This window comes from Rhinolophus sinicus, linkage group LG05 (assembly GCF_036562045.2).
Source record: "Rhinolophus sinicus isolate RSC01 linkage group LG05, ASM3656204v1, whole genome shotgun sequence".
Classification (NCBI taxonomy): domain Eukaryota; kingdom Metazoa; phylum Chordata; class Mammalia; order Chiroptera; family Rhinolophidae; genus Rhinolophus; species Rhinolophus sinicus.
The window spans coordinates 163,903,749-163,916,671 of NC_133755.1; the positions used below are offsets into that span (position 1 = coordinate 163,903,749).

Genomic DNA, 12,923 nt, shown 5'->3' on the forward strand with positions numbered 1-12,923 from the left:
ACCAAAATGGGACATAGTCTTCCCATCATAAACCTTTCCCTAGGAAAATGCTAAATATGTATCTAAAACTTGGTATTTATATTAGAATCCCAAATTGCCGTTGTTTGAAATTTCCCTTCCAGTTTTTCTGTAAGATGGATCTTCCTATGTAATTTCGGCAATCACTGGGGCTCAGTCTGCCTATTTGTCAGTGTCATTTTGATGAAGAGTGGGGTGACTAAACTCTGTGTTATAGCTGGTACTGACCCAGAATACAATTATACCTATTATTATTTCAAAATAACTCCCTTAGATCATACCCTACAAAACTTCCCTACTTGATGTTCTAAATGGGACCATGCAAGGAATCTGTTTGTTAAAATAATTTTTCTCTTTCTTTCAAACCGAGAAGCTAAATGGTCATCAAGAGCACAGATATCATTTTACAGAAATTTTGAATGATCACTCTGCTCCCCCAGTAGTGAGTGAAGCGATGAATGCAGCCTGAGCCCTCCTACGCTCTCCAGCGGCAGTGAGGTTTGCCCCAGTTCAGACCTCCTGAACACTGACAAGCTTCTGTTCTTCGGTCTGCGCCTCCAACTGGAAACATGCTGCACTGTTTGCTCTGTAGACCACCCAGCCCACCCACTGTTGGTGGTTTGGCCTTCTCGCAGGCTTGCCTGCAGGTGTGACCTTATTCACCCACCTATAACAAGTCACTCTCCCCTTTTTCTGGAGTTTAAAAATATAGCTGGCTGAAAGAGGACAGTAAGCAAGTCGATTTTTATACTATCCTGGAAACTTACAATTATAAAGTTTGGTGAACTTCACGAACTTTTTCCAGTGTGCTTTTGCTGCAGACTTGTGATTGATGTGCAGGCCCCCTGGGGCAGAGGTGAAGCAGTTTAGCTGTGGAGACACTGATTGAGTTGCCCGGATGTACATAACCTGCCAGAAGCTCTGCAGAGTTAGCACCTACATCACCTCATCCCCAACCCAGTGCCACTTGAAATTAGATAAACATTTTGGCAATGGTGTGGCAAACCAACATTCAGCCTTGCTTCTCAATAGTTGTGTTTACTTTACAAAAGTAGTACACTCGTTTTTCTTTTGTAAAGTAAGCGGGTAGGCATCAACAACACACGAAAGCTTCTATGTTCAGTAGAAAAGAGATGATTTTTTTCCTTATGTAACCACACTCTAAATCTTCACAATCTGTCACAACTTGCTCTGTAATTCTAAGCCAGCAATATTCAAAATAGCACAATAAGTGCTGTTAGCAAGATGTGGAAATTTTGCTGAGCTGTCGGAATATATTCCAGAAGCCAGGATGTTTGCTGACCATTAGTTCTACTTGCGTTCAATCTGTATTGGCCCCAAAGTGGACGAATGAACACAAACAGGCTGAGATTCAGGACTACTCAGAAAGACCCCCTTGTCTCATAGTCTTGTGAACTACACATCGAGACACTTTTCCTCAGGGAAGTGTCAGATATCTTTATGACTCTCTTGGAAGCTTCTTCCTAGTAAAGGGAGCAATTGAAGCTCTGTTGTGTGTAAGGACCTGAATCTATCACCCATACTTGGGTTTTAAAACCGAAAGAGACATTCCTTTCAGATGTGGAAACCAAGACCTCAATGGCTAGTGACAAGCTCATAGTCACACGTTGGTGAATGGAAGAGCCAAAACTAGAACCCACTATGATCCATTTATAATATGGCCAAATATTCACATAAAGATGGCTATTGCAAGAGGAAGGCAATTTATTCTCTCATCTGGCACAAAATAATCGCCACTAAATGCTACGTGTAATTACTGTTGTTATTTTTATTTCATTCTCCACATACTGTTGTGAAGACACAACATGTTTTATGAGTTTATATGGCTTGTATTCAAATTTTAAAGGAAATACCTTGAAAGGCATAATTTTAGATCTGGAAAGGATCTTGAGAGAGCTTCTAGTTCAGTTTCATAAGTATATTGCTCTTGTCACAGTAATTTTTCCCCCCACAATAATAACTTTTTTTTTTTTTTATCAGCTAGTTCTTGTGATTTAGCTAGAAAGGAGTTAGCATAGAAGAAATCTTTTTAAAGTTCAATTTCAGGGTTTGCTGAAAAAAACTTGTTTATTTCTCCCTACTACTCTCTCTCTCTCGTACACTAATATACTTGAGATCTATTATATAAATATCTTTAACATTATGTAAATATTTCGAAAAGTAATTAATTCCAGCAATGAATTAAGACAGTTAGCATATTTAAACAAGCTGTTGTGCTTGGATATTGTGGAAAGCTTTACTGACAAAACATTTATATTTTTAAAAATCTATATTATGAAATTTTTACATCAGCCCTTTCTTATTACTAAGATGTTTACATAAAAAATATTCCTTAAAGAGACAAAATTATGCCAGTTGCATCTATAATTTGCTGTGCTCCAAACCTTGACTATTTAAACTGCTTCCATTTCTGTGTACAAACCTGAGTGGGTGTTTTTTTTATGCCCTCAAATTAAAGGCTCATTTGGAAAATTTGAGCTAAGACACACACTTATCCTGTTAGTGCCATCTTCTTCCCAATACATTTTCCCAACGTATTGGAAGGGCAAGCTTGTAAAACCAAAACTTATTCTAGCTATTAATTTCAGGTTCTTCACCTGCACCACATAACATGGAATAAATTGGAAGCAATAACCTTCACTTGACTTTTCAAATTTGTTTTACTCCTACCCACCCTCTGGTAACCATATGTAAAGACATTTGAAAGAAAACTAAAAATGAATGGAAGTAGGAGCCCAGAAAATTGAATGAATGAATGAATGTACCAACAAAGGAACTGAAATATGGCTAACATGCTCTGCTATCAAATAACAACCATAATCACAACAACACTAAAAACTAATTTTATTTGAGCGTCTTACTACAAGACAAGTATAGTCCTAGTACTTTATATGGATGGTTCATGTGCTCAAGAAGTTAGTAATGCACTGTTTAGCCAGTAATTACATCATTGACTTTGTGAGTATTAGAACTATAGTTAGCTTTTATTAGGCTAAGACATTCTCCACTTATGTTGGTAATATTTAGCAATGTTTTTCTGGTCAGTGCCAACATAAACCAGTTTTTACCCTGCAACTTTGCCTAGATAATCCATATAGAAAGATTTTCTGTGACATCTCAAGTCAAATGAACATTAGGTGAGTGTTTTTTTTTTGTTTTTTTTTTATCGTTCCCTTAGTTTTTCTTTAGGTGTAATAAAGCATGTAAGATCAAAGTAAGACAGATCTTGAATGAACGCTAGGTTGGTCACTTTACCACTTTTACATGTTACTCATCAACAGTTAAGGTTTGCCTCAGTGAATCCTTGTAGATTAATCTTCCCTTCCACTGCGACTGCTATTTTCTTTTTACAGACAAGCTGTCACTTGCTGTCTTTGGTCTTTCTTCTTGTCATCTGTCAAGTCCTTTGAGTTCGGCTGTAGTGATTCTTAACAAGGGTCTTTATTCACTGGTAGTTTCCTGTTGTTTATGTATAAAAGGGTGAGGTTTTTAAAAATATCTGTACTAAACACAAATCTGATTATTTTCCTTTCCCATAATTAAAACCTTTTTATTTTCACTACTGCTCTTACAGTTTTTCATTTTCTTCAGAATGGCCTGCAAAATCCTGCAGAACCTCATCTCTGCCTCCCTTGCCATCTTTATCTCTCATTTCTCCCCACTTTGCACACTATTTCAGCTAACCTGAACTCTTTAAGTTGTTTGAACAATCCATGCTCTCTCTCACCTCCAAGCCTTTTGCATCTACTGACCAGGACATTCTTTTCTTGTTCTCCTCTGCTTCCCCTTCTCACTTGGCCCACTTCTCTGCTGCACATTTAGGTCTCAGTTTCTTTCTCGTCTGTTAGAAATGGTACCATTTCTATGAAGTCTAAACCTAGGTTATCACACTCATCTACCTGCTCTATCAGAGCACTTTTCAATTGTATTATTGCTATTTACTTATTTATTTGTGTTTGAAATAATCTATACTTTCCCTAAAGTCAGGGATTATATCTTGTCCATGACTGTATTCCCAGCACCCCTTACAGTGTCGGGTACATAGATACGTAATAAGTATTTATTAAGTGAATAAATGTGGGGGATGTTAAGAGATGAACTAGAAAGTGTGAACAGGGAAAATATGGAGTACTGTATGTGTCATTCAAAGACGCTTGTCTTATTGGATCCCAGAGATTTTCAGTTACAGAAAACTTATTTTTAGATTTGCATTTGCATTTTCATAGATGTTTCTTATAGTGAAGTAGAGGATAAATTGGAGGTGACAAGACTGTTGACAAGGAAAATAGTTACTGAACTTTTTGTCCATGAGAGAAAATATGAGAACCTTAAACTAAGTGGCCGTGGGAATGAGAGGAGGGAATAAATTAAATAACCATGAAAAAAATAAATGTCATAACCCTTGACAAACTATTTGAAATGGTGTGGGAGAAGAGCTATTCAGAGTCCTAGCTTAGATGATTCTCATCTACTAACAATTATAAAGTGGATGAAAACAGATTATTTGAGGATGGTGTTTGCATTGAAGGATCGATAGAACATCCAAGTGGAGATGCCGAGTTGGCATTCGCAAGTGTGGGTGTGGTGCTCAGTAGAACATGTGTGTCATCAGTATTTGGACATAATGAAGGCCTGTGTTTGGATGAGATCACCCAAAGGGAATGAGTGTAGAGAGAGGGCGAAAGAGAGAGGAGAGCCCCAAAAAGTATGGGCCTAAAGCACACTTGGTCGTAAGGAACAGAAATACACTAAACCTGGATCAAGTGAAGAGGTGACATGGTAACTATCATAAGAGTTCTTGTCATAGAATCCAAGAACAAGCTACCAACAACAGCTCCTCCCATTGATTGCTGGACAGGGAATGCCTAGAATTAAAGTTTTTGTGTTTTTGTGTTTCTCGATGTCTGGTTTCCTCTCATCTCTCTGTCCTACACATTTTCTCTCTCTTTTCTCTGTTTGCCCGTCAGTGTCCTTTACAAGCAGCCAAGGCTTCTGCTAGCTTAGTGGTTATATAACTTCATCATTCTATTGTTCATCATTCTGTGAGTAAATTATCTTTGTCTCTAATTTCAAATTCTCAGAGAGAGAATTGACCGATTAGCTAAGTCCATGATTTGGTTCTCTTCGGTCAGGGGTCCTCCCCTGAGGTCATGGTATAAATATGACTGCATGAGATGTGGGAGGGGAGATCAGTCTTGGGAGGAGGTGTCTTCATGGGGACTGTGAATAGCTCCTGTAGTATGGCGTTATTCAGAGGAGCACTTCTTAGATTTTAATGTGCTTATAAATCACCAGAGAATCATGTTAAAATACTGATTTTGTATAATAGGTCTGGGTGATTCTGCATGTCTCACCAGCTCCCCATGTGATGCTACTGGTATAAGGACCATACTTGGAATAGCAAGGATTGTAAGGGCAAGCAGAACAAAGGGGATGCTCAGAGAGGGCAGAGAGAAGGGCAGGAGGAGACCAAGGAGAAGGTAGGAACTAAATAATTGAGTGTTCAGAGGTATTGAATGTTGCAGAGGGTGAGTGAGATGAAATTAGAAGCTTCTTTAGTATAACTAATGTCCACAATTTTGTGAATTCTTTTCAGTAGTGCTCAGAAGCCTGTGCATTAGAGAGCAGAAGTCCATGGCTAGACTGATATAGAGGTAGGGGTTTGTAGCACAAGAATGTGGAAAGGGATAAGAGGCTTGAATGTATGAACCAGAAGATAGATTAACTGGTAGATCAGGCAGTTTAGGTTGTTTCAAATTATGCATTGGCTTTAGTTTTTGTTTTGTTTTGTTTGTTTGTTTTAATTCTGGAGAAAGACTCAACCATTGCTTAAGAGAACAGTTTCCCATGAAAATGTGTGTGGGTGTGTGTGCATATGCATGCACGTGTGCTTGTGTGTTTAATCCTCTTGCAAGAGATATATATCAATATAATAAGCTGACTAAATGGATATACAACAGTTCACTTGTTGGGACCTTACAAAAGTATTCCCTTTGTAGTTACATGTGGAATATTCTCATGCCAAGGTGATTATGGAAAAACAGGACTTGAAGTCTAAACATGAACCATCTTACAGAAGACAGAAATGTATCTGAGGTGTGGTGCATGTGAATTTCTTTGGAGAGTCAAAAAATTATCAAGCTTAATGGTGCCTCATCAAGGAACGTTCAGATCAGCTTCTCGTTGGTTTTCTAGCTATGTCAAACTTAGTTGAACTGATTCAAGTAAAGTGGTGGCTTCATATCCATGGTGTTTTGAAAGAACATTTTGAGGTTGAAACATTACAGAGGGAAATCAAACAATTTTCTGGTTAACTCTGGGGAAACCATGTTTTAGAAGGAATTGAGGAGTAAATTTATATCCTTGCTTGGCTCCTGGAAGTTCTAGCAGGAGATTGGAAGGACCAATGTAACCCTGGTCTAACAGTGACCCTCCCAACATGGTGATGTTATTTTGTGAGCAGAACTTGAAGAGAATGGTGAGGGAAGGTGGGATACTTGCCAAGTCTATCACATTAACAGAATCCCAGATTTGTTATGAATTACAGATTCACAGCCAAATTGCCAGCAGATTCCTGAACCAATCTGCATAGAAGCCTGAAATCACTTCAAATTTAAATACTTTAATGAGGTTGTTCAGTTTTGTATATTATCATTTAATGCTTTCCAGCACTAATGTATTATTTATATTTTACTTCCTTGATATTACACCTGGCGGCAGTTTACTTAATCTGGAGAAATGGTGTGTGGCTGTCCTGTCTTTGTAATGATTTAGGCATTAGAACTGGTCCTAGAAATGTAAACTGCTGATCCCTAGGTTTAATCTTCAGAAACCACCAGGCTATAAAATATTTTAAACCTTTATAAGCAACTAACTTTTGTTTCGTAAGAATATAATAGTCACATAGATAATTCAAACAAGGACTTTGAATGGATGCAAACTGAGCTGACAACGTAAGCTAAATTTTCTGAAGATAATTTTCACTGGCTAGTTTTTCCAACAAATTAGTTGACAGTTTTACAGATATTCAAGTGAAGAATTTTGTTCACCATTTAACACTGTATAGGAAAAACTGTTATTCCATCTGCAGATCTGTGTTGAAAGCAGCTAAAATTGATCTCTTGATTTATCCCTTGAGAGCTGAAACTCATGTTTTCAAGGGATTTTAAAGAGCATAGTATTTGATTTACAGAGACATACTTGCAGCAAGAGTGGGGTAAACATTCAAATCTCTGAGATAAAAAAACCCAATAAGATAATGGTTATTGAATCTCTATCTACATGTTGTTTGTAAGTTAAGATAGGCTTTAGATTGACTGGGAGGTTTTCCATTTTAGGTTTGAAGTCCTTCAAGAATAAAGTTTTGTGAAAGTATGCAGGAGTAAATTATTGCCAAACACTGACAAGCATAGGAAGAGTTGAGGGTAGAATTTGTTTTGTTGTTTAAATTACCTGAAAACTTTTCTTTTGTAAGTTATAAGTATAAATATGTTACTATATCTGTCTTTGGGAACATCTTGAGCCAGATGTTTTGAGCTGGGTGGCTTATAGGAGCTATGTTAACCCTTGTTTTACCAAGGCTTCATTCAGTGGCTACTTCAGTAGCCATCTTTCTAAGTTCCCTGCCTTTAAGCGTGAACAAATTACTTTCTTCATGAACTACCTCATAGTGTAGAAATCAATTGGCAGTGACATTTGCTCCAATGGGCAAACCCAAAGCACTGTATTTTAGACTCTATAACACTCTTTACTAAAATACTTCAAAATTAGTCTCCTAAAACATGAATTTAAGGGTGATTACACTCTTTTTAAGAAATTGGCCATTGAAAATCATTGTCTCTTAATGGCTGTGTGCCATGTCAGAGGGATGGGGGGTGGGCGTTGTCACTGTGTGAAGGATATAAATAATAAATGTGTAACTATTACATTGTTTTGTGCACCCGAAACTAATAAAAAAAATAAAGAAAGAAAACAACAACAACAACATTGTCTCTTAAAACAGTACTCGAGTTCACACTTTGTTGCGCATTCATTAAAAAAAAAAAATGTGGCAACTTTTTTGTTTTTCTTAGAAAGACACTAGAAGAATCTTGTCCTGCTATCAATTACATGTGTAACTTTGGGCAAATTATGTTTGAATCTTGTCCTGCTCTCAATTACATGTGTAACTTTGGGCAAATTATGTAATCTATATTAGCCATATTTGCTTTATTTGAAGATGGAAGTGAAACTAATCCCCAGGGTTATTATGATGTCAAATGAGATAATACATGTGAAAGCCCTTTACTGTGATGTTATTTAGAACTATAATGAACATGATGATATTGTGCCTAGTTAAACTGACATTTAATCCAATTAAGATAATCACTATTTGGTAGCACTAACTCTAAATGCTGTCTAGTTACTAAAGATTAGAATCATATAGAATAGTGCTTTAAATGTTTTTTTTTTTTTTAAATGAACATTATGGTGTCTTCTTTCTCTTATATATCCCATCAAGTGCATAAGGGGAAAGAGATTCTACCAAGGTGGGGTACTAGCTTTCTTCTCTTAAATTATGGATGCACAGCTTTTGTGTTATAGTAATGTTAATAATAGCTAATACTTAAACAGTGCTAATTATGGGCCCAGTCCAGCTTTAGGACTTTACAGTATTAACCCAGCTAATCCTCCCAATAACCCTAGGAATAGGTTCCATTATTACCACCAGTGTAAAGGTGGTGAAACTGAGGCACAGAAAGGTGAACTTGTTCAAGATTCGGTAGTGAGTGTTATCAGTCAAATTGAATTTTCCTGTACCTTTCATTCAATTCTTAGGAAAAAATTTACAAAAGACAATATATCAGAATAAAGGATGTCAGGAACATTACTTGGGTCTCGGATATAGGGAATGACATCTCATTTTGGACAATGATTCTACCTGCATGCATATTAAGATGACACAGATAATTGTATATTGTTTTCCTTCCTATTTTTCTCTTTTAATCTTCAGTGCCTATTATTAGATACATTATTTTAATTTACCAGGATTACTTCTCTCTCCTGAGCTCAAGATACAGTAACGGGAAGCTAACCTTAGCAGAAAGGCCAGTCATTTTAATCCCATGCTACGTATGAGTGAAGTAATTGAAGGAAGGAGCCCCAAAACCCCATCCAAAGAGACATTCCAGAGCTCATGCACCTTTTATCTTTGGTTCAGACTTAGATTTTGTTTGACTTAAGTTTATATGCCATACTTAGTCATTTTCAATTTAGGCATTTTTCCATTCATTTAAACTATTCATTTTTTTCATAAATTTAACAAATGTTGTCAAAGGTCTTTTATATGTCATGGATGCTATGAGGAGGACGATGGTGAATATGACAGTACCTACTCTCTGCTTGTTGAGCTAGAGACTAGTAGGAGAAGACAGAAAATAAGCAACAATCTCACAAAAGGAAGTAACACAACTGCTCTGAATAATGCCGCCGAGGAGAGGAACACGGGGGTCCAGGGATGGATGAGGGAAGCCTTTGGCGAACACTTGATGATCATCCAGTGTTTTCCCCTGGCTGTCTCCAGGCCCGTACAAGATGTGAGAACCTTAGGGAGGAAGAGCAGACGGAGGGCAAGTGAGAAAGAACGGATGGAGAGCAGTGTTGGCAAGGCAAGGCAGTGCGTAGCACGAGATGGACACGGGGAAAAGAAAACAGCAAACTTAATTCGAGCAGCATAACATGTACATCCTTGAATATATCACTGTATCATAGAAGAATAAGTAATATTTGTAATGACTACCATTTTTAAGAAAAATTATTGCCTATTCATTCTACTCAATCTAATAAAAAAGGAACACAATAAATATAGAGCAATTTACATTAACAGGGTGAAAGTAATTTATTGTTTGAAAATTTATGTGTCAGTTTTATGGTGGTGTCTTTATCCAGAGTGTTGGATCAATGCGATTACTGCCTACTTTGATACAAATACTTGAAAGCAACATGAATATTAATTGCAATAGCATTGCTAGATAGGAAGACAGTAGACCTTGGTTTCCGGTTCCAGCTGGTGGCCAGGCCTTGGATAACTAACAATTGAAAAATAATTGATTGTCTTACATTTTTCTCTACCTCTTATCACCATCTGTCATTATATTATTGTTTGTTTATCCTTGGAACCAAAACTGCAGTGTAAGAATCATTCAACAGAAATTGTTGTCCCTGTTTATTGGTATATACTAACTATTTAGAACACTGCCTAGCATGTAACAGGCACCAGTAAATATTTACTGAATATTGGTAAGTGACATGATCACACAAGTATATAATTATCAGCTGTGATAAACAAATGGGATAAATGGTAGTACTTTCAAAACTATAAATATCCCACAAATGCAAGGTGATGCTATTTGTGGGGGCAGACCCCCAGAAAGCAGTTTCCAGGCTCTCGGCCTCACATAGACAGGTGCTGGCTCAGGTAGTAAATGGCCATCAACTGATTGCATGGCCATCAGCTGTAACCAGTGAGCCATTGGCCACTAATATAACTGCTGTGGCTGTGCTAGCAAAGAGTGGAAGAATGGGGACTAGCAAGAAGATGGTGGCTGGGCTGGCAAGTGTGGATGGCAGTTTGCGGACAGTGTGGATCCAGCTTCCAGTGAGAGTATAGTGCCGCCAGAGAGAATATAGTGGTATGACTCCCCTACCTATGGCTCCGTGGGTGTTCCTTTTTGGCCTCACCATATCCTGCGTTCTTATGTGGGGAGCGGGAGCAGAGACCTCGCTGGCCTCCCTGCACGACACATGGCGCAGCGAGCAGGGTCCCCCGCATGACACTATTTATTTGAATTTTAGAAAAAATACAGTCTGCCAGAAGATAACCTGTTTAGTTATTTTTTGCATTGGTAGCTTTCTCTTTAATCATTTATTTTCTAAGCGTTTCTCTTGCTTTATATCCATAGTTCATAATAATCGAGTTCTATCTTTATGGTTCTGTAACCCCCATGAACCCAGTTCAATTATTCTATAGAGTAGAGATTCTTAACCGAGGTCAGTGAACCTTTGTGAAATCTGTTGTTGCCTCCTGAGGCCTCGTGTATTCCCTAAAATTGTGTGCTAGTGTAGTGGCTCCCATGATTTTTACTGGAGAAAGTTTCCATAACTTTCATCAGATTCTCAGAGTATATGACCCCTCCTCCCCCAGTTTAAGAATTATTGCATTAAAATTTTGTATTTTTCTTTTACTTTTTGTTGCTTTATTGGTACTTCTTTTTCCTTGAGATGGTTTTGTTTGTCTTTTAATTTTCATGAATATGTGTTGATATTTAACAATGTTTACTGTTTGTCCCCAGTATGTGGTATTCTTGGATTGTTGTATGCCTCTGATCCCAGTCCTTTTCTCTGTCTCTCTTTGGTCTTGCCAACAGTGTGGGGATGTGCCAACTGCAGGGTTGTCCTATCCAACCCTTCTGGGATCTTTACTTCTCCGTGCTACCCTAACGACTACCCTAACAGCCAGGCTTGCATGTGGACCCTCCGAGCCCCTACTGGCTACATCATTCAGATAACGTTTAATGACTTCGACATTGAAGAAGCTCCCAATTGCATTTATGACTCGTTATCCCTTGATAATGGAGAGAGCCAGACTAAATTTTGCGGAGCAACTGCTAAAGGCCTATCATTTAACTCAAGTGCGAATGAGATGCATGTGTCCTTTTCCAGTGACTTTAGCATCCAGAAGAAAGGTTTCAATGCCAGCTACATCAGAGGTATGTAAACCAAAGGCGGTGCCAGCCTTCTGCTTTCATTTAACATGTTCTACAATAAACACAAGACCAGAAGACAGTTACGCTCTTTTAAGTGAATGTGAATGATTAGGATTAGAATTTAAGGGCAAGATGCTGTTAATATTCTCTGAGTATTCTCATTAGCAATATATAGTTACCAGATCCAAAATCTGGTTACAGTAGAGCTGGATTCTTTTATATTGTTTATATGCAGAACATTTAGAGGCTGCTTGGAAGACACTAGATATTCCACAGCTAATAATTAAAATCTGGAAATGTAACATCTCTCCACTGAACATTTAAAACATTCCTATTTAGAATCATTTTATTTTAGGCTTTTAACATGTTGCCCTTTTAAGGAATTATGCTAGGAGACAAATATAGAAAATTAGCATACATTAAAATTTAAAAAGAGATATTTATAACTTAAGCTAATAGACAACATGAGCTGAGGAAAGCCTCTTGAAAATGGCCAATTGAAGGAAAGGAAATACATTTTTATTAAATGTATTTCTCAGATTCTGGCATATCACAACATTTAAATAACTCAGGTCTTTCTAAAACCTGTCTTTGCTTAAGGTATTCAAGCTTTAAGACTGTGAGATTTAGTTGTACATCTTTTTCTCCTGAGCTTCTTAAGTAGATGTTATCTATCAGGAAAAGAATCGAAACAGAAAGACACCACTATGAAAATGACGGACTCATTATTGTAAATTGTGTTTTTGGTGGCAGAGTTATTTAGTTTGTAATTGACATTAGGCGTATGTGTTGGTCATTGAAACACACATGCTTTAATTTTTCAAATAATGTTTTAAAAATGATCAGATATTATAGGGGATTTGAAAATAAAAAAGAAGGAAATTATAATATCTATACGAGTATATCTACCCCTAGCCAAAAGCACTAACAAAATGTTGATGGACATATTTCCTTTTAGCCTTTATTATTTTAACAACACATACAGAATACTGGTTTCATATTGCATAAGCATCCCTTTGGGTAAATAAATCTGTAAACTGCTTTATATTTAAAAAGTAGATAAAATATAGGATGGTGCAAAAGGAATTGTGGTTTTTGCAATTATTTTTAACCTTTTAAACTGCAATTACTTTTGCACCA

At 37.2% G+C, this 12,923-nt stretch overlaps 1 protein-coding gene across 7 annotated transcripts in view; it reads left to right on the forward strand.

Annotated features, from left to right (window-relative positions):
- Positions 1-12,923, forward strand: part of ADGRG6 (adhesion G protein-coupled receptor G6) — a 134,131-nt gene that overhangs the window by 54,308 nt on the left and 66,900 nt on the right. For all 7 annotated transcript variants that reach the window (XM_019756637.2, XM_019756631.2, XM_019756635.2 and 4 more), the window contains exon 3: positions 11,445-11,786. In XM_019756637.2, coding sequence (XP_019612196.2) covers positions 11,445-11,786 — 342 coding nt within the window. The remainder of the gene's footprint in view (positions 1-11,444; positions 11,787-12,923) is intronic.